Source organism: Trichoderma aggressivum (assembly GCF_033847375.1).
Source record: "Trichoderma aggressivum f. europaeum strain CBS 100526 chromosome Unknown scaffold_073, whole genome shotgun sequence".
NCBI classification, from domain to species: Eukaryota; Fungi; Ascomycota; class Sordariomycetes; order Hypocreales; family Hypocreaceae; genus Trichoderma; species Trichoderma aggressivum.
Genome location: NW_026946439.1, coordinates 40,654 through 64,416, shown reverse-complemented (window position 1 = coordinate 64,416; position 23,763 = coordinate 40,654). Strand labels below are relative to the sequence as shown.

General features: G+C 52.7%; 9 protein-coding genes across 9 annotated transcripts; 5 read left to right on the top strand and 4 right to left on the bottom strand.

Moving 5' to 3' along the window:
* Positions 1 to 256: 256 nt before the first annotated feature.
* Triagg1_10426 (uncharacterized protein) lies at positions 257 to 1,330 on the top strand (the record flags this gene model as incomplete). The annotated part of the gene is made up of 1 exon (XM_062894496.1): positions 257 to 1,330. One exon carries the CDS (start codon positions 257 to 259, stop codon positions 1,328 to 1,330), a length of 1,074 nt encoding a protein of 357 aa, XP_062750620.1.
* A 657-nt stretch (positions 1,331 to 1,987) lies between these two features.
* Triagg1_10425 (uncharacterized protein) lies at positions 1,988 to 3,146 on the bottom strand (the record flags this gene model as incomplete). The annotated part of the gene is made up of 7 exons (XM_062894495.1): positions 1,988 to 2,124; positions 2,209 to 2,390; positions 2,465 to 2,579; positions 2,650 to 2,687; positions 2,907 to 2,960; positions 3,020 to 3,027; positions 3,114 to 3,146. The coding sequence occupies 7 exons, from the start codon at positions 3,144 to 3,146 to the stop codon at positions 1,988 to 1,990; spliced, it is 567 nt and encodes a 188-aa protein (XP_062750619.1).
* Positions 3,147 to 5,522: 2,376 nt separating this feature from the next.
* On the top strand, positions 5,523 to 6,474 carry Triagg1_10424 (uncharacterized protein; the record flags this gene model as incomplete). The annotated part of the gene is made up of 2 exons (XM_062894494.1): positions 5,523 to 5,759; positions 5,863 to 6,474. The coding sequence occupies 2 exons, from the start codon at positions 5,523 to 5,525 to the stop codon at positions 6,472 to 6,474; spliced, it is 849 nt and encodes a 282-aa protein (XP_062750618.1).
* Positions 6,475 to 6,719: 245 nt separating this feature from the next.
* Triagg1_10423 (uncharacterized protein) lies at positions 6,720 to 7,246 on the bottom strand (the record flags this gene model as incomplete). The annotated part of the gene is made up of 2 exons (XM_062894493.1): positions 6,720 to 6,782; positions 6,854 to 7,246. 2 exons carry the CDS (start codon positions 7,244 to 7,246, stop codon positions 6,720 to 6,722), a joined length of 456 nt encoding a protein of 151 aa, XP_062750617.1.
* A 1,204-nt stretch (positions 7,247 to 8,450) lies between these two features.
* On the bottom strand, positions 8,451 to 10,556 carry Triagg1_10422 (uncharacterized protein; the record flags this gene model as incomplete). The annotated part of the gene is made up of 3 exons (XM_062894492.1): positions 8,451 to 8,588; positions 8,662 to 9,978; positions 10,047 to 10,556. The coding sequence occupies 3 exons, from the start codon at positions 10,554 to 10,556 to the stop codon at positions 8,451 to 8,453; spliced, it is 1,965 nt and encodes a 654-aa protein (XP_062750616.1).
* A 1,760-nt stretch (positions 10,557 to 12,316) lies between these two features.
* Positions 12,317 to 13,924, top strand: Triagg1_10421 (uncharacterized protein; the record flags this gene model as incomplete). The annotated part of the gene is made up of 2 exons (XM_062894491.1): positions 12,317 to 12,545; positions 12,648 to 13,924. The coding sequence occupies 2 exons, from the start codon at positions 12,317 to 12,319 to the stop codon at positions 13,922 to 13,924; spliced, it is 1,506 nt and encodes a 501-aa protein (XP_062750615.1).
* Positions 13,925 to 14,996: 1,072 nt separating this feature from the next.
* On the bottom strand, positions 14,997 to 16,582 carry Triagg1_10420 (transcriptional regulator family: Helix-loop-helix; the record flags this gene model as incomplete). Its single annotated transcript, XM_062894490.1, has 3 exons — positions 14,997 to 15,185; positions 15,253 to 16,093; positions 16,149 to 16,582. The coding sequence occupies 3 exons, from the start codon at positions 16,580 to 16,582 to the stop codon at positions 14,997 to 14,999; spliced, it is 1,464 nt and encodes a 487-aa protein (XP_062750614.1).
* A 610-nt stretch (positions 16,583 to 17,192) lies between these two features.
* Triagg1_10419 (uncharacterized protein) lies at positions 17,193 to 17,744 on the top strand (the record flags this gene model as incomplete). Its single annotated transcript, XM_062894489.1, has 2 exons — positions 17,193 to 17,196; positions 17,332 to 17,744. The coding sequence occupies 2 exons, from the start codon at positions 17,193 to 17,195 to the stop codon at positions 17,742 to 17,744; spliced, it is 417 nt and encodes a 138-aa protein (XP_062750613.1).
* A 4,133-nt stretch (positions 17,745 to 21,877) lies between these two features.
* Positions 21,878 to 23,137, top strand: Triagg1_10418 (uncharacterized protein; the record flags this gene model as incomplete). Its single annotated transcript, XM_062894488.1, has 1 exon — positions 21,878 to 23,137. One exon carries the CDS (start codon positions 21,878 to 21,880, stop codon positions 23,135 to 23,137), a length of 1,260 nt encoding a protein of 419 aa, XP_062750612.1.
* Between the last annotated feature and the right edge of the window lie 626 nt (positions 23,138 to 23,763).

The following is a 23,763-nucleotide window of genomic DNA, read 5'->3' as shown; positions in this document are numbered from 1 at the left end:
AAAACAGAAGATAGAGAGCATGGATGTTATGAATTGTGTGAAATGATGAAAGTATAAGCCAATTCCGTGGCACTTACACGGAGAGCATTGATCGTTTACGCGGAGTGGCGTGCCCCACTCCCATTTCCAGGGTCCTTTGTCTACTTGGTGACGTACCATCGCCAACTCTCCAACCTTCAACCTCACAAAACAGAGAAACAACAACAAACAAACAACCACATAAATCGCCATCTCCTCGCCACACAATCCGCCCACCATGCAGGGCTTCAACATGGGACGCTACGTCCCTCCCGACCTCGAAGGCACCACCTCCGGCAACAAGCTCAACAAGAAACATGCCCTCGGCAACCGCGCCTCCAAGCTCGCCTCCCACGGCATCCTCACCGTGCGCTTCGAAATGCCCTTCCCCATCTGGTGCGCGCACTGCCCCAAGCCCACCATCGTCGGCCAGGGCGTGCGCTTCAACGCCGAGAAGAAGCGCGTGGGCAATTACTTGTCCACGCCGATATGGAGTTTCCGGTTCCGCCATGTCGAGTGCGGCGGGTGGATCGAGATGCGCACCGATCCGAAGAACACGGCGTATGTTGTTGTCGAGGGGGCCACGAAGCGGGATACCGGCGATGCTGGGGACGAAGGGGGAGCTATTCTGACGGAGAGCGAGAGGGAGGAGTTGAGGAAGAATGCGTTTGCGAGCCTGGAGAAGACGATTGCGGACAGGAAGCAGCTTGAGATGGCGGCGGAGCGGCTCGACGACTTGGAGGACCTGTCGAGACGGCACTGGGACGATCCGTATGGGCGGAATCAGAGGCTGAGAAGGGCGTTTCGCGTGGGTCGCAAGGAGAGGGAGAAGACGGCCGCCGCGACGGAGGATTTGAAGGAGAGGATGGGGCTGGGGATGGAACTGTTGCCGGAGAGGGAGGAGGATGCTAAGAGAGCTGCGTTGGTGGACTTTGGATCCAGGCCGGATGGCGAGGGTGAGGAGGACAGGGCGCTCTCTAAGCCTTTATTTGCATCAACAACGACGACGACGAGTTCAAGAGTCAAAACACAACAGAGACCATCGTCGTCCTTGGCCATGAAGGACACTAGGCTCAAGGCTGAGAAGGAAGCGTCGAGGAGAAAAGAGACGTTTGTCGCAGACGTCATTTCCAACACGCGAGCAGCGCAGGACCCCTTTCTCATTCAGCCCAACGACAAGGCGGCCAACAGTAGACCGTTTCTAGGCATCGTCAGGAAGAGGAAGCGGGCTGACGGCGAATCAGACGATGGGCCCGAAACGAAGGCTGCGATGCCGGTCAGCGGAGGACTGGTGCAGTATGATTCTGATTAAATGCTGTGAGCGACGGCATCTCTTCCTCATTCTGTTTTATGTGGTTTCAATGGCGCATAGATTTGGCATTTATCAAAGAGAAACGATTCCCAAGCGAGAAAGAGATGGATTTACATTATGGCACTATTTAGTACAGACATGATACCCCTTTGTTAGACTTGATTGAACGAAGCTGGCGCATCGCCACCATTTCTTTGACTAAATCGAGATGCATTGAAAACTACTCGCATTCCGCATTCTAACGGACGCCCTATTCAACATACTGTAACCCAATCCCAACTCATTACCTGAGCTTCCTCCTCCACGCTGTCGTCCATTCAAACAACTAGGTACCAAACTCCAGAGCACATGTGACCCAAACGAAGTCGTCTCTCCTCCCACATCTCAGAGGCAAGCAAGAGAGATACCGACAAGACAAAAGTTGAAAAGGGGTAGAAAAGGGGCAGCTGGTGCGATTCCTTCCATCTTGGTTTATGACGAGGGCTGAAAAATAAAATAAATAAATAAAAACTCCCGTTGCTGTGGCTGGCCTGTCGACGAATTAATCCCATTGTGACTCCGCTGTTTGTGACTTGGATGGCAGTAGTTTTGTTTCAAATCGAGCGCTGTGGCAGATGTTGTCTGCCTTGACCAAATGAAAATGAAACAACACCATCCCTATACGTCGTCCATCTGGCCAGCCGGCTCCTCGTCGTCGTCGTCGAAGCTCGCCACCGAGGACATGTCGTCCTCGTCCTCACTCTCGGCACCAGCCTCGTCCACAACATCCTTGTTAGCGTATTTCTGGACGTACTCTGTTGAGCCACCCTGTCAGCCTTTTTTATCCTTGTGTCCTCCCATTTCCCAGCTTCCGCTCGACTCTGCAAAATATTGCGCACCTTTGACTTTTGCGTCGTAGCTCTTGGGCTCCCTGATCAACAGAGCAGCCGCTTCGCCGTTGAGGGGATCCGTCGGGTTGGGGTATCGAAGAAGCTGCGGCAGGAAGACCTCGAAGATGTTGATCATATCGAACATGGGTGACCATGTCTGGTTGATGACATCCAGACACACAGAGCCAGACCTATTTTCCGATTCGCCACTCTTAGCACAACCATGCACAGCAATCGGCCGCTCTCGCTTCCCGTGTAGACTCACAGCTCATCGATGTTTGGGTGGAAAATTCGGTTCACGAAGCCAATACTAGGCGACTTATACGGGTACGTGTCGGGAAGTTCGACATGTACTTTCCAAAGACCTCCCTCGAACGGAGCTGCCAAGGCGTGTTAGCTGTCGTGACACAAACTTGCCGCAGCCATTCCCCTCTCTGTTTGCCGACTTACTCTCTGCGGGGCCCTTGAATCGGACAAAGAACTCTTGCCTGCAGTAAAGCGGATTGTCAATGATTTAACGTTGATGTTATGGAATCGATCGGTGCGAGGACGGAAGAGAGTAAGAGCGTGGCTGGTGACGATGCTTACACTGTAGCGGGTCAGTCGGTCAGCAGCCTTTGGCTTTGAGTAGATGGTATATATGAAAGTGTTGCTTACTGTTGTCGTTCACTAGTGTCACTTCATAGTCACTCATCAACCTAAATCACGGTCGTGTTAGTCGGGCCAGGGCGGGCGTTGTTGGGAGTGGCGGTTCGTACATCCTGCAAGGTTGTTAGCCAAACACTGATCATGTTTCTCGTTCCATTTCCACAGCACTTACTTCATGACCTATACGTCCCAAAACAAAAGACAATTGATTAGCTCTGTGTCGTTTGCCTCCAGACTGGTGGAAGTGTTGTAGACTCGCGACTTACATCAGTCTCAATTCGACGGCGTGGGCTGCTCATGATGGGCAACTGTCAAGGGACTCTGGGGCCCGGAAGGGCAATTCAAAGCTAGATGTGGAGATGAGATGCTGAGTATGTCTGAGCCTCTCGAGGTGTGTGGCTCCCGGCGTCTGCCAGAGTGCGTCGTCACTGCAGTAGCGTCTCTCGTGGCTATAATGCTTGCAGCCGGGGGATCGATCGTGGATGTTTGGTTCGGAGCTGTCGCGGACTCGGAACAACGGGAGAGCGAAGACGGATACAGAACAGCAAGAGAGAGAGGGAGGGAGAGGAAGAATAAAGAAGTGAAAGAAAAAACGGGAGATGGGCGAGTGATTTGGCAGCGAGGAAAAGCAGCAGTGAGTCAGTCAGTCGATGGTTGGGCCGAAGTTTCTGGTGATGCGATGCAGCGAAGCAAAAAGCAGGTTTGAGTTGGACCTGGACGAGTGGCCGTTGGAACCGTCATGTCACTGAGTGCCTCCACCAAAGACCCAACCCAACCTAACCAGCCCCTCCCCTCCCCCGCTGGAAGAGTCACGAGGAGGGCGCTGGCTAACCGCTAACAATTCCGGCCTTGTAGCGGGCGGCAGCGCTGAAGGGCGCCGAGGATTTAGCGGAAAGGCGCCGGCGTTACAGCACCTGCACCCATTCGACGGCGATTGCATGCGCTCGATTGATGTGACGGCATGTCCCGGGCTCAGCATTTGGGGGGGCTTCATACTTTTGCGCTATTTCCTACTGAGAACGGCTTTGGCCATTTTGGTATTTTGTATTTGTATTGGAGGCGAGATGTCAGCCGAAGGGGGTAAGGATCAAGGTTTCATCTTTCTGAGTAAGGCGCAGGCTCAATAACACAGAGCGCTGGGTGCTATAATGGTAGGTATGGGCCTCTTACACAGATCGACTTACAAAGGTGCATCAGGTACCCAAAACAGTAAGACCATCAATCGCATTCGCACAATTGGGTCAATACAATATATACCAGCCCGTATGTGTACATCACACCTCTTTCAGCTGCAACTTGGCAATGGAAACCCGTAGTCAACAGCCGCGCAATTAGAATCATCATAGACAAAGCTCGTACATACAGGCCACTCCCAGCTGATGCGCAGATTCATTCGCCGTCATAATGAACCCAGGCGGACGACGTCAGTCCAGCCACACACAGCCTTATTCATACATACCTAGTAGGTACACAATAGAAACTACAGCCACATTCATGTAAGCCACCCGACGGCAAAACGAATTAATCGTCGATACAAGCTGAATCATGTTTACTCTCACAATCCATGTGTACTCCAGAAACCCAACGCAAGGCTGTGCATTTTCCCCTTTCTCATCTCACAATCATCATCACCATCATCGTCATCATGATTATTGCATACTCCGGCGTCTCATAAGGCTGCAGCCCGCGGCAACGGCGAATCCGCATCAGGTCCGTGCCTCGTGCCTCGGTTCCATTAAGCCGTAACGGCATCCTCACACAGTGCTGCCAATACCCGAAAACAGCCTGTAATTGGCGACCAGAGCACGGAGTACAGAGTACAGTACCTGGGGCAACGGTCTCTTGTGACACCTTCAAAAGGAAGAAGAAACCCGCAACAAACAATGCTTATCTTGTGTAATACCAAACCACCCGACCAAGAAAAACAATAACAGTAACAGTAATAAATTACAGCTCTTCTGGAATCGCCGAAGCAAGTTGGTTGCACGACCATGTAGCAGTACCAAAACCAAACCGGCCAAGCCAAGGCACAGTACCTCGTACTCTTACTCCTGCCGTACTCGTACACTCGTCCCAACCGATCCAATGCTGACATGGAAGTGCCCGGCCTTGTGTCCCTCCAAGATACTCAATTCTACATCGTAAAAACCAGCATGCCTCTTCTTCAACTATTAAAAAAAGCGCCTCGTCCGCCACCTCTGGCTTTTTCTTTTGCTTCGTTTCATTTACATGAATCACTAGCATCATCTCTCCTCTTCTCAAATAGTCTATTTCCTTCTTTTCTCTCTCCCGCATTTCCCCCTCCATCCTCCCAACTTGCCCTGCCTCTCCCCTGTTCCCACATCTCACCTCAAGGTACCCCACTAGTACCTCTCGCATATAGATCTGCACTGCAGAGTACCTGCAAGAGACCTCCTGCATCGTAACAACCAAATAATTTCCGAGTTGGGAAAAAAAAAATGTTCCCGATCGGAGCCTCGGCCAGATCGTGTGCGGTACTGACACGCAGCAGCACGCGACTCAACAACGGCCTCAGATATACTGCTGCTGCCTTCACTGCACCTTCATCATCTTCCTTGTCTTCATCAACACGCTCCATCGTGTCTTATGTCCCCACCGTCACCGTCTCACATGCCTCGCCATGTCACCAAAAGAGATACAGCTCTCACTCTCCCATGGGCTCTCAGTCCGGGCCTGCTCGCAAAAAGGTCACCATGAGCACCATCAAGTCGCTCTATCAAAAGGGAGAGCCCATTGCCATGATCACTGCTCACGACTTCCCCAGCGCCTACGTTGCTGACCAAAACGGCATGGACATCATCCTGGTGGGCGACAGCCTGGCCATGGTGGCGCTGGGCATGGAAGACACAAACGAAGTAGAGGTCGAAGACATGCTGCTTCACTGCCGATCAGTAGCACGGGCGGCCAAGAGTGCCTTTACTGCAAGTAGTCTCTTAGAACATGTCCAGGCGGCACACGAGACAAGATGTGACGGCGGCTAACAATTCATTGCAGGTTGGAGACCTTCCCATGGGCTCATATGAAATCTCTCCCGAACAAGCCCTAGCCACAGCCATCCGCTTCGTCAAGCATGGCAAAGCACAGAGCGTCAAGCTCGAGGGCGGCAAGGAGTTTGCCCCAACCATCCGCAAAATCACCACCGCCGGCATCCCGGTCCTTGCCCACATTGGCCTCACTCCTCAGCGCCAGAACGCTCTTGGGGGGTTCCGCGTCCAGGGCAAAACCTCTGCTGGCGCCATGAGAGTCTTGGAGGATGCCCTCGCCGTGCAGGAAGCTGGCGCCTTTGCCGTCGTTCTGGAGGCCGTCCCCGCCGAGGTTGCTGCCCTGGTTACTCAAAAGCTATCCATTCCCACCATCGGCATCGGCGCTGGCAGCGGCTGCTCAGGCCAGGTGCTTGTCCAGATCGACTTGACGGGCAACTTCCCTCCCGGAAGATTCATGCCCAAGTTTGTCAAGAAATTTGGCGACATCTGGAGCGAGTCAGCCAAGGCTGTTGTGGCCTATCGTGACGAGGTCAAGAGCAAGCAGTTCCCTGCTCCAGAGCACACCTATCCAATGCCTGCCGAAGAGTTTGAGACGTTTGCCAAGGCCGCCAAAGACCTATAAAAGAGGGGGAAGACAAATTGGTTATGAGAACATGGAGCGGTAGCGTTGTTTGCTTTACTGGATTTTCGTCCCGGCATGATATAATGTCCCGGCCTGTCTATAGAGATTATGTACTTCATTGTTTAAGCATGAGCAAGAGGGGAGGCGCTGTAATGATATTTCCTGGGGAGGAGTTGGAAACCTGGATGGATGATATAGAAGAATCTCGCCGCGTTTGGTTGTCTCGGTTCTCATGTTGACCAGTTTCATCCAAACGCCGGAGTGATAGAATAGGCCACAACAAGCTGATCATGAGCATTCTTGAAACACTGCACATTGTTCATCCCGTCAGCCTCGCCCAGCTACGCGAATGCCATTTACCTCGTGAAAAAGAACTCACCTGGTGCAAATTGCCCACCACCTCGTCCAGCGACGGCGCAAACGCGCTATTCACATACAGAAACACGCTGTCTGTCTCGCGGCACCGCAGCTTGCGCCGTAGATAGCGCACCACCTCCTCGAACTTGCGGCTCGCCGAGATCTTGCACACGTCCTGCTGCAGCGCCGGCGCCGACCCCACGGCCTTGAACTTGACCACGACCTTGAGCTGCGGTGGGAACCCTCCAGCGCTGGCCAGCGCTGCCGTCGCATCTCTTGGCAGATCCGCCAGCATCACTGATGCGCTGAGCGTCAGCGGGATCTCGGGTGAGGCGGTGCCGCTGGCTCTGTTGTTCATCTCCGAGTCTGTGTCCGGCAAAGGCGAGTCGGACGGAGAGGGGATGTCGGGATCCATGGCTGCGTTGATCTTGTATTTTGATGATAAGTTGATCTGAATTATCTGATATATATCAGAAATTGAAGAGACGTCAGATATTTGAAGAAGAGAATTGAGATGGCAGGTCGGGAAGTGAAAAGAGCGGATGACATGTCAAAGAGTGAGGCAACAACCAGAGTGCATATCGACCCCTCTGTACTCCGTAGGTACGGAGTAGGCCGCCCTTGTACAGTGCATATACAGTGCGATATAATCAACACCACAAGCTCACTCATCACCAAGACAACAAGTACGCAACACGCTTCATTCAACACCTAGAATTAATTCCTATCCAGTTCTGCTGTTACCGCTACATATATCTATCATCAAAATGCTATCTCATGTCATAAATACCTGTCCGTTCCGTGCACCAAATAGACGCCACCGGACCTGCCTTTACTTATACACTTTCGTGAATTGTAACATGCCAGCTACAATATACATAATTTTTTCTTTTAACATGACCAGTCCCATCAATCTCCCATCAAACTTCTTGCTCCAGAAAGCATCACATCGCATCCCCTCTTCCTCTTCTCGACCCCCCCATGGGCCCGCCACGTCGTCCCAGCCAAGTCCCTTCATTAAGGCCGATTCTGCGTCAGCACGCAGAGCATCCCAGTATCCCCTATCAGACAATCCAGACCACATTCAGCTTCTCCCTTGCCAAAAATCCTCTCTGCCACCAAAAAGTCCATCCATCTGTGAAACGGCAGCAAAAAAAAGAGCCGAGCTTGTAAATAACGCCTCCTGCTATGTATGCGGGTTCAAAATGCCAAACCGTGCCGGCAGTGGTACCAAACAAAATCCACGTGCTGTTTCGTTATAGCCGAGTGAGAGATAAGTAAAGAACCCTGAAAGAAAGAACAAGAAAAAGACCAAAAAAGGGTATAGCTCGAATCAGAGACGTATTGACAAAGGTGTCTTCTGCGCTATGCCGCGCAAATCTGATTGAGATGCAAAAGAAAATTCAAAGCCTGGCACTCGGTTTCCCTTGACCGGGGTCCCAGGATGTAAGTTGATGGTTGTGGTGACCGAAGATTTTTGCAAAGTGTCGAGAAGTAGCATAATGAATGCGATAGCCAACGCAAATCGGAAAAAAAGAATGCGATCCAAATGCGCGGCACCATAACCCATAAAGTCTCTAGTTGGACGAGATCAACCCAAGAAGAATAACGCCGTATCGTTACCACTCTCCCTCCGAATCATCAGAAGTGGCAGCGGAGAACTTTGGTAGACGCTTTAGCTGCGTAAGAAGAGCGTCCAGCTCGATCCAGTTCTCATCATTTTCCGCAAACTTGCGGTGCTTGCGAGACAAGATGTGCTATTGTTCAAGTCAGTGAAATGCCCTTGTCAAGTAGTAAAGCAAGGGTGTTGCAAGTTGAATGGAATCTTACCTCATCAAAATCGCGGAACTTGTCCTGGCAGTTCTCGCAGTAGCCCGGCTTCAAGTCTCGCTTGCTCTTCAGGTGCTGTGCAGGTGCCTTCTTCTCCGCCTTTTGCCCATCTTCCTCCTGACCCTGAAGAATCTTGGACGTGGTTCGGGTCAGCGTTGTCGATCGGCTAGACGCGACGTCCGCAGGAACCTCTGCAAGACGGCGCGAGCTAGCATCGTGCGAGGTCGGCTGAGCCATCTGCAAAACTTTCCTCTGCAGCCCATGAACCTCCTTGCTGGTTCCGGCCTTTGCGCCGTTGATGCCAGACGTCGACGAGATCATCTGGGAGCGGATTGCCGACGTAATGGTGTTCTGGATGCCAGAGGCCACGGGCTCTCCTGCAAACATACGGCCTCCTTCAGCTCGGCTGGTAAAGGCATTCTGAGCCGGTGCCGCCGGCCTGGAGAAGGTGACCTTTACTGGCTGGAACGTCTCCGCTGGCACGCCGGCACGAGATCGGTTGTGAGCATCTTCCATCTCTGTCAAGGTGCGCTTTCCAGTCACGGGTTTCATGAGAGGGACCTCGGGGGCTTTGAGAATCTGAACAGATTCTTCCTTCTTGGCCAAGCGCGCCTTTTCCCGCTCTCGTGCCTTTCGGTAATCTTTTTCAGCGGCATCCACCTCCTCGACAAAAGGGCAGCGTCCGTTGCCAACACTACGGAACTGGGGCCATTCGCCGTCGGTTTTGTTGGCAACTTTGGCATATTCACGGACCATGATAGGTTTTTGCTTTTCATCCATATCCCAAATATAGACATACGGACCCTTGAAATACGTCAACTCCCGGCTGATCGCAGTTGGGTCTCGATCGGAAGGTCCATTGATACGTTCGTTGTGAAGAAGTTGAAACAGGTTGGGCTCGTGAGAGGCCTTGGCACCGTAGTGACTCCTGGTGCTCGCAGATCGAGAGGTATAGTTTTGGGTTTCTGACTCGAGAAGAACGGCAAGCATACTCTGAAACTTATCAAGAGACCAGATCTTCTTCCCCATGTCACGAGCCTTGGTGAGGACGTCATTGTTGCGAACTGTCTTGTTGCGTCTCGCGAGACCGTCCAACTGGGAAGGCACCGAAGACGCCTGGCGAAAATCAAAGAGCAATCTTCGCCTGGCGGCGGTGTTCCTGTCAAGAAGAGACGGGTTGATGGTTTGGGGCTGCTCCTCAGGCTCTTGTTCCTCGGATACCTCAGCTTCGGCTTCCCCAGCCTCTGGTTTCTCAGGCGGAATGGCTCGTGTCGTGATGACATGGGTAACATCAATTGAGAAGAAGGGCTCTTGGCGCTATTTTCAGTCATGACAAATTAGCGGCATTCTTTGATTGGGGAAAATCCAACGCGGGAGCGACATACAGCACCGAGATATGTAACCCTTTTGGTCAACTTTGCCCGAATGTCATCTGGAATGCTTTCAAAGTAAAAGACCATTTTGGGAAACTTGGCCCGGTGGTGCTTCTTCCACGCCTCCCTATCGGTGTCTTGATCCTGTGCAGCTCTTGTTGCCGGAGCAGTGGCTGTCCTGGCAGCTCGTTCTCTCACAACGGGCCGTGGAACAGCGCTCGAGTTGCGGGGGACAACAATGTGTGCCGGGGGGCGGGTCAATGGCTTGGTCGGCGATCGGACGGCCCGCTGGGCGCCGTTTTCGAGAGCCTGCTTCTTCACCGGCGGAGGCTGTCCGTAGGGCTCTTCGCGCTGGGCCGTGGCAAAGGACCGCTTCGGCTTGGCGTAGCCAGCCAGGATCGAAGGTGCGCGTAGAGGTGAGTTGGCGACATTGGGATTGCTGGCGAGAGGCGCTCGCTTAGAGGCCATGGCGGGAACCGGCGCCTTGGAAGATGCGGACAGAGACACGGAGACGGTGGCCATGTACGAGAGCGGTTGCCTCTGGGATCAGCATGCCCCGGTGCAAGTGCTGAGCAAGTCGAGATGCAGCCAGACAAGACAGGGAGCACCAAGGAGGGGCTGGGGAGGAGAGAAGCACGCGACGTGCAGGGAACGGGGCACGTCTCGGAGGCAGAGGCAGAGGCAGAGGCAGAGGCAGAGGCAGAGGAAGAGGAAGAGGCGGCAGAAGGGGGGGCAGGTAAAGGATGCTAAGAGGACATTGAAGGTCCAGGAAGCCTTTGGGGGACGAGACCAGGCTGGCTGGAGAGCTTGTCGAGCCTGTCGAGGGCTTTTTGGGAGGACAAAGAAATCACTGTGGTTTTGCGTGTGTGCGGGAAGAATTGGCTGAGGCGTGCCTTTGAGGTGTTGATGGAGCCTTCGCGCTTGGCACAACAGCGCTATGCCCGGTTGGGCCTCCCTGCCAAAAACATGCACGGGCCCGCCCGGCGCACCAGCAACCGCTAATTCACGGGCAAAGCAGCATCAAATTGTGAGTGGAGCTACAGGTACTAAGGTATCAAAATACAACAATAGGGTAGCTCCAAGTTTGCAATACAATTGAAGTTGATGGATGATGATGATGGCATGGAGAGCCTGGAATTCACAGAGAGTTGACTACCGTGTTTCCGGTGCTCTACATTACATTCATTTCCACTCATGACCATGTTATTTACCCCCATGGCCCATTGGGTTTCGCTAGATGGAGCTCGGGCTGTTATCACACAAACAACATATTGAAACCCCCAATTCTCGACATGGATGGATGCATCTCTACCCCATAACAGGCCTGCCAGCAACCTTAGCGCGCGGCCACCTACGACTGGGAAAAAAACAACAAAACCTTGATAGGTACGAATACAGTAGACACAACACGATGCAATCCAATTTCACTTCAAAAAGTGCGTCATGATTGTTTCTCCATTGTATCATCAACACGACGTAAGTCAAACTCATTCAAGCTGCAGATTTCTATACTGGCATCCCTCGCATACAGCCCTCACACAATGGCCCTTACAGACAGGTCAATATGCGCTGTATTTTTCTTTTTCTTTTTTTTTTCCGTTGCTAGAGCCCAAAAACACGTCGCGGTCCAAAGTGGGAAAGAAATGGCGGGGCTGCTCGCAGAAAACAGGCGCCCCCGTACATGCAAAGTAGCAGCAGTAGCACCGCTTGGTGTTAGTGCCCAGCAACAGCTGCGCCTACGATGCAAGACGCGCTGCTAGGGCGCCTCTGCGGTGCGCACATGATTTAATTGCGGTACTCTCGAGGTACATCCATCCAGATTGCCCAACAGAGAGAGGTACGTACCGCCACTTGTGCAAATGCTGTGCAGATTGTGCACTTGCACCAAACGCCCTTGCATTAATCATTTATGCTGCGAGGCATGTTCGCTTGCCACCATCTGCTTACATACTTACAGCGCTCACAGCGTTACATATCACGACCAACACCAAGCATTCGACTCAACATCCATCCGTTTCTGTCTATTATCTGCCTCTCTCTCTCTCTCTCACTCCATATATACACAATTTCACTTCTTTTCATTTCCGCTCATAGATAACCAATTCATCCTCTTTCTCCGGCATAAACACCATCGAATACTACAAAAACCAAAAGTGGATCACCAGCCATTGAGAAAAAAAAAGTTGCTTAAATCATTGTAGGTAACAAGACATCCAGTGGACCCCCCTTCTATTTGCATAGACATTTCATCTCAATTGCTTCAGAAACACCGAGTCCTTAAAATGAGGCTCCCTCGGCCGTCATTCCGGAGCCTCGGGCTGCCCCCTCGGAAGCTGCCCTTGCACCAGCACCAGCAACAGCGCGGCATCTCTCAAGCCACCTCCAAATACCAAAGACCGTCTTACATCTTCTCCCCTCGGCGCAGATACAGCGCCCTGGTATCAGCTGCCAGCCTCCAGTTTGGACAGCCCGTCCATGAGACACATCCCCACATCCTCAAGGCTGGCGAGGGTGGGTCTTCTTCCCCTTTGATAGTCTGACATCTTCAATCGTATCACTGTTATTCAGTTACTCAACTTTGAATCATCTGCTAACTGGGAAAGCTACAATCAGTCACGCCCGGCATCAGCGCTCAGGAATATGCTGATCGTCGGGCCGCCCTCGCCGATGCCATGCCCGAGGGCGGCGTCGCTGTCCTGCACGCTGCGCCCCTCGTGTACAAGTCGGGTGCCGTCTTCCATCCTTACAGGCAGGAGACCAACTTCCTATGGCTGACGGGATGGGACGAGCCTGACGCCGTGGCCATCATCGAGAAGACGGGCCCCAAGTGGGGGGATTATCTCTTTCGCATGTTTGTCAAGGCCAAGAACCCCAGGGAGGAGCAGTGGTCAGGCTATCGCAACGGCGTCCAGGCCGCTCAGGACGTGTGGAATGCAGACGAGGCGTGGTCCATGGACAGAATCGACTCTGTGCTGCCCAAGCTGCTCGAGTCAGCCAAGCTCATCTATACCGACGTCGAGTCGGCCAAGGCCACCAACAGCTCCCTATGGCGCTTCATCACCGGTAATGCCTCTGGCAGCGGTCCTGCAAAGACGCCGCTCTATCCCGTCATGAACAAGCTCCGAGTCGTCAAGAGCCCGGCCGAGGTGACCAACATGCGCATGGCCGGTCAAATCTCCGGCCGTGCCATCACCAATGCCATGCGGCGATCGTGGGCCAAGGAGAAGGACCTGCACGCCTTTCTCGACTACGAGTTCACCATCAATGGCTGCGACGGGCCAGCCTACATTCCTGTCGTCGCAGGCGGCCAACGCGCAAACTGCATCCACTACACGGTCAACAACAACATCTTCCGCAACGACGAGCTCATCCTCGTCGACGCCGGCGGCCAGTACGGCACCTACATCACCGACATCTCCCGGACGTGGCCTGCCTCCGGCAAGTTCTCCGCCGCCCAGCGCGACCTCTACGAGGCCGTGCTCAAGGTCCAGCGCTCCAGCGTCTCCCTGTGCCGCGAGTCCGCCCGCATGTCCCTCGAGGACATCCACGGCGTCACCGTCCGCGGCCTCGTCGACCAGCTCAAGAGCATCGGCTTCACCAACCTCACCATGAGCAACATCGACCAGCTGTTCCCCCACCACGTAGGCCACTACATCGGCCTAGACGTGCATGACTGCCCAGGGTACAGCAGGAGAGAGATTCTCCGGAGGGGCCACTGCGTTACCGTCGAGCCGGGCGTCTACGTCCCCGACGATGAGCGCTGGCCCGCTCATTTCAGGGGCATGGGCGTTCGCATCGAGGACAGCATCTGTGTGGACGAGGACGCGCCCTACATACTCACCACCGAAGCCGTCAAGGAGATCGCGGATATCGAAGCGCTGCGAGATTGATTAGCAAGCCATCTCTCTTTTTGTATTACTAGCACCACCTGTATATACCACGTAAAAGAGAGAAGCGGAGATATCATCCTTCTCATAGGACTGCTTATTCTGGTCCTCCTCCCCCTCCTCCCCCCTCCCTCTTCTCACCTGCATTAAACAGAAAATGCACCTCGCATATTAAAACGGATGCGAGGATGCAGTAGCATCACCCCTCCTGCATATGTGCCCGGGGTATCACTGCCGTTTATTTTCTCACCATAGGGCCATGAAAGCCCAGACCCAAGAGATGGTTTCACAATAAGACCAAAAAAAAAAAAGAAAAAAAGAAAAAAGAAACAAAAAGGTGGGACGTTGATGTTGTACCGAGTTCAAAGCAAGGCAAAAAGACGCCTCGCGTGCAATTGTACTATTGACAATCCCCTTCGAAAATTGCTCCTTTTTTCTTTCAACCCCCCCGAACAATTTTCGTTTCTCTCTTTCTGTCTGTAAAGTCCAAGAAAAAACAAGGGTTCCCGTTCTCTATCAACCAATTGGCCCGCCAGATCTATATTCCCTGTCATAAAGAATAAAGCTCAATTTTTGCCTTCTTAATTCGCTTCCTTTGACAAAATGCTACCCGCTCCGAATTTTTCGTCTCAAGATTTTGCCCTCTTCCCGTAAAATTTCCTTCTTTCACCGACCCCACATTGCCTTGATAAGATTCCCCCCTTTCATCTCGTTCCGTTTCCTATGAATAAAATCCCCAAGAGACCGCCCATGCCGAGTTATAGTATATCCTTTCTGGGTTTTCATGCCATGTTTGTAAAAGGAAAATAAAGAAGAAAGAAGTCCACCCTGACGCCGGAAAGTAGTGAGTCAAGTAGGTGGCAGAATGCCAAAGTAAAAAACTGTAATCGTGGCGAAAGAAATAGAAGAAGAAAAGAATAAACATAAAATACCCGCCTGTAGGAAGAAGCTCGTTGAAATGCTTTTCACTAAAAGGGAAAACAAAAAGAAAAACAAGAGTCCGTCAGAATTGTTTCTCATGCAGTCGTTGATTGAAAATTGGTAGGTAAAACATGGAAAATATTGATACAGTAAATCAACAGAATCCTCTCGGGTCAAAGAGCGTCATGCTATGGCTGGGCATGATGTCGATTCTCATCGAGTTGTTAAGGAGTGCTTCGAATGCTTGAAGTCTTCGCATGAGCTGCTTATGTTCTGACATGATGTCTTTGTTGCGCTGCTCTAGTTGGTGGATGTATTCAGTCGCTTTTGTCAATACGGTGCCCTGTTAAGACGTGAGTTAGCAGAGTCGTCTCGCAAATGTATTCAAGTAGAGGTATATTGCCACTAACCTTGCTCACTTTGGCATTGCCCTGTCCGTTGTCCTGTTCGCTTTCGGTGACTTGCTGCAGCGCTGGCACCGCATTGCGCAGCTCGGTGATTTTGTCCTTGAGATTGGTGCGATATTTCCGCTCGACATCGTTGTGCGCCATGCGGTCGGCGGACTTTGCCTTTTCTTTGCCGATGCTGCTGGTTTCCGATAGCGTGCTGGGTCGTTTCGCGGGCACTGTTTTGGGCGGCGTCTCATTCTTGAGATGTTTGTGTTTCAGATCTCGATTCTGTTGAGAGAGTCCAGATGCTGTTGTGTCGGTAGAGTTGTTTCTCTGGAACATTCCCAGGGGACTTAGCCCCTGTTTCGGGGCGCCAAAGCCAAAGCCAAACTCCTGAGTTAGGCTGGGCTGCATCGTAGATCCGTATCCGAGGTTGAATCGATTGGGGGATACATAGGCCGACATTCTGCTGGGGCCCATGGCGATTTCGAGAAGTCGGCGGCGCTCATCCGGAGTAAGCGTGTAGTTGGTGCCTTGTGGAATCGGATCCCAGGAGTCGGCGGTCATGCGCCTTGGGATCTCGTCAGACATTGTGACGGCACTGGGCTGAATGCCTTGTTGGGGCTTCTCCCAGCCCATCGACGGCGTGGAGTAGAGGCTTCGGGAGGACTGGGGCTCGGTCGAGGGTAGTGTCTCAATCTTGGACAGCTGGTCATTCAGGTTGACGGTGTCAAACAACTCATCGTCCTCGGACAGAGAATGATCAAAGGCGCTATCATCGAGGAAGTCTTCTTCCCTGAAAGGGGCGGTGGGATTGGCGTAGAGACCGCTACCCAATCCTGGTGTCATGTTTGTGGCAGGCCTTGATGCGCACATGTTAGAGCGACTGTGAATAGCAGTCTGGGGGGCCGACTCACCTCGGCTGGTTGGCCGTGTTGTACTGCTTTGAAAAGTCAATCTCAAAGCTGCCAAACTTGTCGGCCTCTTCGTCGAATTGGAGCCAGGAGTCAATCGAGTCGAGCGCCGAGTGCGGCGACTCGACCTTTATCCGCTTGGCATCATGTTCTTTGCCCTGAGACAGGACCGACTGCAGTGGGTTGCGGGCGGGATACTGCGGCATCTGAGAGAAGCTCATGTCGCCGCCTAGGCCGCTGCCGCTGGCGTTGCCGGCGGGGGCATATGAGGGGACCGCCGAAGACGAGGCTGCGGATGTGAAGTTGAACATGTCCATGGCGGGTGATGTCCAGGAGCGCTGGACCTTTGAGGCTGAGGAGCTGATGTGTCGCTCAGGGAGGTTGAGAACGCGGCCGTTGGCTACAGGCTGTGAAGAGTAGTCGAGGGCTCGTTCCATGCCCAGCGCAGCACGGCTGCAAACACAGGGTTGAGGGCCTGGCTGGGATTAAAGGGGACCCTACAGGTGGCGTGAGGGAGGTGTGCGCCAAAAAGCCAATGGCATCCACAGATCGGTTTCGGTGGAATTGGGCTACTTGAGGAGGAGGAGGGGCGCGGTTGACAGGTGAAGAAAGAGGGCTGAGGATGGAATGGAAGAGAGAGAGAGAGAGAGAAAAAAAAAAATAGAGATTGAGATTGAGATTGAGATTGAGGGAGACCACGTTTGATTATCAAGAGTAATGCGTCGTGGTAGCGCCCTGGCGGACGGATGGAGGACGGAGGATGGAGGATACAGTGGTTCGGGGCGGGAGAGACGGGCACAGCTCCGTCCGAGACGAGTGCAACTGTATGGTGTATATTTGTACGGGATGATGCAAATGCAAACAGAGCAGAGCAGAATGTGTGCAGATGCGAATGCGAATGTGAATGTAGATGCAGATGTACCGTTGATAAAGAGTCAACGGGGTACTAGCAAGGTATGGACTCGTACGGAGTATAGTCGTACAGGGCAGAGGTACTCGGAGAAAGTACCTGGCGATATGCAGGCAGGCTTAGTACCATACAGTACAATGGGTTGGTGTCGATAGTAATGGCAAGACTCGAGAGCTGGCCCCCATGCGGTGCCAGAGCATCACAGGTAATATACGGGGTCGGGAGTTTCAGCATTAGCATTACACCAGTAGCAGTAACAGTAACCCTCCAGGGCAGCTAGCAAAGAGGCAGGCCCAGCTCCGGGTGACAGGTCGGGCAACGCCGCGACGGCTGCGATTCCGAGCGAACGGCGCTGCGTCCAGTCCCAGACGGCGCAGCACAGCGCAGCACAGCAACAGCACAGCACAGCAACAGCTACGAACAACGAGGATGCCGCTCCAGGAACCGGTGCTATCCAGAACAAGGCCCCGGCGCTAGGACCCGCGGTTGGCAGTGGTGGATCGCAGGCTCCAGTCATGCCATGCAAGCGAGGGAAAAACGCTTGCATGCTCATGCTCTGCTCTGCTCTAGATGAGTCTCAAAGTCTCATCCTCGACCTTGCTGCCGTGTCTCCGTCCCGCGCACGAGGCTTCGGTCGGCGAGAGCCGGGATCGAGGCGTTGGGGGGAGGCGTCTGTGAGCCAGACATGACCTGTCACTGCCGTGGGCATCAGCGAGGCGCAATGGCGAATTGCAGGTGGGCAGCGAGAAAATTCGAAGGGATAGCCTTTTACCAGCGCTGTGTCGATGATGAAAATGGCCTGATTTCTGCTTCGCGGAGCTATGCCGGGCCCCTGCGACCGCGAGGAAAAAAAAAAAAAAAAAAAAAAGGGCTGCCACCGGCCACAGAGACCACAGAGGCCACAGAGGCGCCGGGCGGTCTCGAAGGGCTTTTGGGGGACCCTCATGAGGCGCCTGAGGGGGTCCCTGCGCCATGGATGCCATGCATGTGGGAAGAAGAGAAAAATTGCTGCTCGAATATCGTATGATTCGCAAGGTTGCCAAAGGGCCAAAGGAGCCACGCCGGCGCTGATTGGCCAGGCCGCTTCCCGCTGTCGGCGCCTCGGTATCGAGCTTATTGCTACCCCGTTAGGCAAGGGGCGGCCGCATGGGATGGGGCGACTTTTGCGCTTCGGGAAATAAAACAAAAAGTGGCCGCATGGTCAGGAGATAGTGACGCTGCTGGGCGGCGGCATCTTGCAACAACCTCCGGGCGGCTCCTGCCTCCACGATTCCTCTGCCATCTCCACGACTACGGGGAAGCTGCTTCTTAAGTATTTTTCAGTCGCGATGTTTGACGAGTGCTCTGACATCGCCAGGTCTCGCCACCATCGAATAGGAAGATGCAAGATTAAGGATGGCATCAGTCGCTAAGATGGGCCCATCCACTGCTGACACTGGCTTGACACTGCGCAAATGCAGATGCGACCAACGAAACCCCCGGGGAGGCAGAAACGAGCAGGGCCTTGCATACACGACTAAGTTCGTTTAATGCTAAAAAAAATGCAGCTGGGAAACAAGACAACCCCCAAAAATCCCCCAGGAATACGGCCCAAAATCACCGGCTCGCTTCTCATGATCCGCCTCCAAGCATCCCCGTGGCGACAACCAAGAGAGCAGTCGTCCAATCTAGAGCAACGGACGGCAGCAATTCATCTGGCTGCTGGTGCTGGTACTGGTGCTGGTGCTCATGCGGCAGCTCCTTGAAGCTCCATTGCCGCAACTGGCATCCGACACAGGGCCATGTGACGCCCTTTGCTCCTCTGAGGCAAACTATCGATGCAGTGTTCTCTCTCTTGCTCGTTGTCATGCCCCGTCTCCATTCCATGGCATCTCCGAACCTCGTCGATCTCGTCCAAGGACACACGGCTACTGGTCGGGGGGCAACCAAAGCCCACCGGAAATGTGTCTCGATGCGGTTTGATACATGGCATGGCGTGCTGTCCTTTGACTGCAGAAATAGGCATAACTGAACATTAGTTGCCTGCCACTCTCCACAACACCACTCCGAACGACCGAGGACCGCGCGAATCGAGTATGTGGCGGCCTCTCTTATCGCCCGGTTTGGACGTAGCAGATGGTCATTCGAAGATATCGGCTAAAGATCATCCCCGCAATGTTGTGCAAAATACAGATTACGCGAGGTCCAGCATTGGTTATCCCAATCCCAATCACGGAGCGTTGACACATCGAAACTGCAGGGGACTCGCTCAAGATACGATGTGGCGAGTATACATCGAAACTACCTCTACACTCCTTGATTGCCACGTCCAGATTGCTTCGTTCCCATCGAAATACCCCTTTTGGACTGGCTGCAGGTGGCTCACACAATCTCCATATGAAATCCTTTTCCTACGAGGCCATCTCTGGGCTTAAATATTCAAAGACAGTGGCAAATAACCCCCCACGAGTTTACCCCTGAAAAAGGAAAAGCCTATAGCCAGGTCACCAGAGTCCAGTTTTGTTGGCAAGTACTACTGAATAACACGTGTGGTACCGTAATACTTTGCCATCCATTTCTCCGAGCCGAGGCTACGGGCCTTGATTATGCTTCAGGGCTGCCCCAGCTTTGTGACTACGAAAACTAGACAGATAGCTTGATTTGTGAAGTGGCTGTTATCTGGAATAAAATGAATTGTCTGTTGCTTAAATTGGCAACAGTCACGTCTATGATCTTAGTGATAAGAGGCTGGAGAAACACATTGCATAAAGCAAAGACATTTGCCGCTTCCTAGCTCCAAGATGCCTTTTTTGTCACTTTGATATTTACAATCGTTCGTTGCAAGGCGTTCTCATGCCGGCATTTTCAACTGATTTCCTTTCTCTTTCCTAACGGGCGCCAGTTGAATCGCAAGAGTCGTCCGTGTGGCCCAATGGTCACGATAACTCGTTTGGTTTTGAAATTGACTCTCGACTCAGAGCCAGTACTTCGTATTTCAAGAGAAAGCAAGTCTTCCAGAACTTTCCACCATTCCAGTAATAGCTCACTTAGCAGTAAAAGGCTTGGGGAGCGTCTTGCGACGAAGGCAGTCGCTGCACTCTTCCGGCTCGTAGATGATGTCGTGGGCAGCTGACGTCCCTTTGCAGCCGTTGAACAACTTCTCACACCACCGGATCTGGAAGTATCCGACGTGTCCACACGACCATTGCTTATCAACCTGAACACACATGATTCTCCGTGACGCCGCCTCCGTCCCGGCGCCTGGCCGTGCCCCCGGGGCGGAGCTGTATGGCCTCAGCTCCGAGTTTCTCCAGGGGTGGAGTGATCTTGAGCTTCGGCCCTAAATCAAGCTTTGTTTCTCGTCTGCGGTCCCAGGGGGGTCGCCGGGAATAACCATGGGATTGGCGTTTTCGCGGTTTCACAGCCCTCCGAAACGACGAGGTTCGGTATTCTTTCTTCGCTCACCGCAGAGATGCTCTCGTGATGGCGGACTTCTTCATGGCTTGATAGGTCTGGGCGGGCTTATACAAGTGGTCCCGCGGGTAGAGCCGGCGTCCTCTAAACGGCATGCTCCCCCCAACAACAGGCAGCGCTTTGTCCACGGAATGCCGAGATATCTGGCCTTTTCCAAGACTTGAGGGAAGCTGTCAACGTCCGGCACGCCACCCGAAGACGAGCTAAAGCGGGAGAATAAGACAACAAGAGTTAAAGAGTTTAAGAGAGACAAGTTGCGAAAGCGGAGAAACATTTCGGTGAGGCCAGGGTTTCTTTCCATACTATGACTATTCAGGGCTTGCCTAACCTCCACTTCGAGGCCGCATCGAATCGAATTTCCATCCCCACTTATCCCAATGACCAGTCATTCCCGTCTTGAATGCGGATACGACGTATAGAGAAAATATTGGCAGCATGGCGTGACATGTTTCCCAGACGCCACATCCGACCTCTTGGGAGAGAAGAAGACGCGCCATTGAGCCTCGGCGATTTAGCGGTAGTCTGCGATGCTTGAGCAAAACCTTCGACTGAGCCTCATTTCTGGAATACAGACCTTCTCCCCGGGTCATTCATCAGTACACCTGTCGATTACAGGAGGATCAACAGGAAAGATGAGCGCTGTCAGCTCTCAATAAAATCCATTGGCTAGGAAGCGTCCCGTCTGGCCACTGCGTAGTCAGAATGCGCCATTGGCCAATGGTAGACCGACAAGGTATACCAATTCTGTAACGATCCTGGAGGATGCAACCGCGCAACCCCGCCTTCTTGCATCTCGGCTGCGTTCTCAAACCATCATTGACTGTGAATTTGAAGCGGAATATATGTGATATCCATAGGATTTCATATTCTGGGAGAGACGTCGAAGTCTCCTTATTTCCTCTTCTTTGGCCGTTACCTCACAAGTAACTAGAGGCATCATCTTCTCATCTCGCAAAAGACATATTGCAGCGTCGGCTCAGCGCTGGTATGGATGATGGCGCTGTTTGATATTGAGGCGTCGCCTATAAATTTGAGCGCCGTCACCATTGGCTTGTTGACACTGGCGTTTGTGCTCCGCTATACGTCAGGAAAACAGCTGCATCCAAGCGAACCAACGGTAATTCAGCCGTGGGTTCCTCTCATAGGTCATTTATTGGGCATGGCGACGCAAGGTGGCCGCTATATCAAGCGTCTTGGGTCAGAGTCAAATCTATAGTCGCATAGATTGTGAGATTTTGTACTGATATCTCCTAGGTTGTCTCATTCTGATGAGCCGATTCTGACTCTGCCCGTCCCAGGATCTCGAATATATGTTGTTACGGAGCCTTCATTGGCTGCTAGCGTTCAGCGCAATACCAAGACATTATCAATGTCGCCTCTGCTACCGGAGATAACCAAGCGGGTTCTAGGACTCGATGAGAAAACGTGTCGCGTAATCGGACAGAATCTGGATCCGGAACCGGGGGAGCCCCGTGGGTTCTTTGCCGACATCCATGATTGGGTATATTCTTCCTTTGGGCCTGGTGAATATGTGAATACATTAAGCTGCGAAGCCGCACAGGAGCTATGTTTCCAGCTGCTTCAAGAAATTGAAGCCTCTAACAGCACTGGTCATGTCTCCAAGCCTGTTGATCTTCTGGCCTGGATTCGACATATGGTTACCGTGGGCACAGGAAAGTTTCTCTTTGGGCCCAATAATCCTATTTCGAAGGAGCCAGACTTGGAGCATGATTTCTGGGCATTCGACCACGGCCTTGGCGGACTGCTTATCGGGATCTTGCCGTCTCTCACGGCTCCTAAAGCATACAAGGGCCGAGAGAGGTTAACGGCGGCGTTCCGCAAGTATTTGGAAGCTGGTCATTTGGATTCAGCGTCGTTGATTGTCCAAGGTAGAGCGCGGATCGAGAAGGAATATGGCATGGATATAGATATGACAGCTCGGTCGGCTTTGTCGTTCCTTTTTGCTGGTATTGTAAATGCGACGACTACAACTTTCTGGGTGGTATTAAGGATTTTTGCGGATCAACAACTCCTTGACCAAGTGCGCCAGGAAATCCATCATGCGCTAGAACTCAGCAGCCAGCGCTCTGGGCCGGATTCATTGAGCATCGGGGTAGTCAAAGAAACGTGCAAAACGTTATTCGCCGTTTATAGGGAGAGTCTACGCGTCGGGTCGGAGAATTTCTCTGTTCGGTTGATCAAAGAGGATACGATGCTGGCCGACCGGTACTTTTTGAAGAAGGGTGCTGTTGTCCAGATATCTGGCGGAGCAATTCACGCCAGGAGCACCATCTGGGGCCAAGACGTAGACGAGTTCAACCCTGGCAGGTTTCTCAAAGAGAAGGGGAAAAGCGATGGCTTTCACCCAGCAGCGTTTCGGGGATTCGGCGGTGGCAAGACTCTGTGTCCTGGCCGTGACTTTGCCACCAATGAGATTCTGCTATTTGCCGCTATGATCATCCATGCGGTTGATATCGTTGCTCCTGATGGAGGTACCGTCGTTGTTCCTGAGAAAGACGACCGAATAATGCCGGTTCACATTCTCGAGCCGGTGACGAACCCCAAAGTCATCATCAGGCCCAGAGTAGATGATGCAGGGATGCTGAGTCGGCTTAAAGCTGTGATGTAAAAGACAACCCATAGCAACTAGTCATGCGACTGTGTGTATCTGGGCAAAGAGGATTTCTGGTGTTGTATTCGATGCTTGGTGGCAGTGTCTTATATCGCGATGCGTTTGCAACTTTGCTGTACGATCCTTTAACAAATTCGTTGTTGAGAAATGCCTGAAAGTATGTGAATCCTGCCAACGACACAATTTTAACAGTAAAAGGAGCTTTCGAAAAAATATACATAGGAAGGAGGTGCCGGGCCGTCGTGCACCCGCTCGCTTGTGGCAGGTGCGACTGGCAGCGCCGACAATCTGCAGGCACGAGCTCGGTCAGCTACCATCGCCAAAGTTTTCTGTGTTTGCCCATCATCTCCTCGTTTCCATCATCTTTTGCGCGATAGACCGGAGATGCCAAACGCGCAACCAGAATCAGATGGGAGAAAAATAACCGCCGTCGATGCACAAACAAAGTAGCCCATCAGCTGCCCACGTTTGCACCACTCCTCTACCGCCGTGAAGCCACCTCTTACAATCTCTTTCCCGACATCTTACTAAAACACCATAACCGAATCGCAGTCCGGGTTTGGAGAGAAACGATACTCGAGTTTGGACGGAACATAGAAGCCCTGTGGATAGACGCCCCTCTC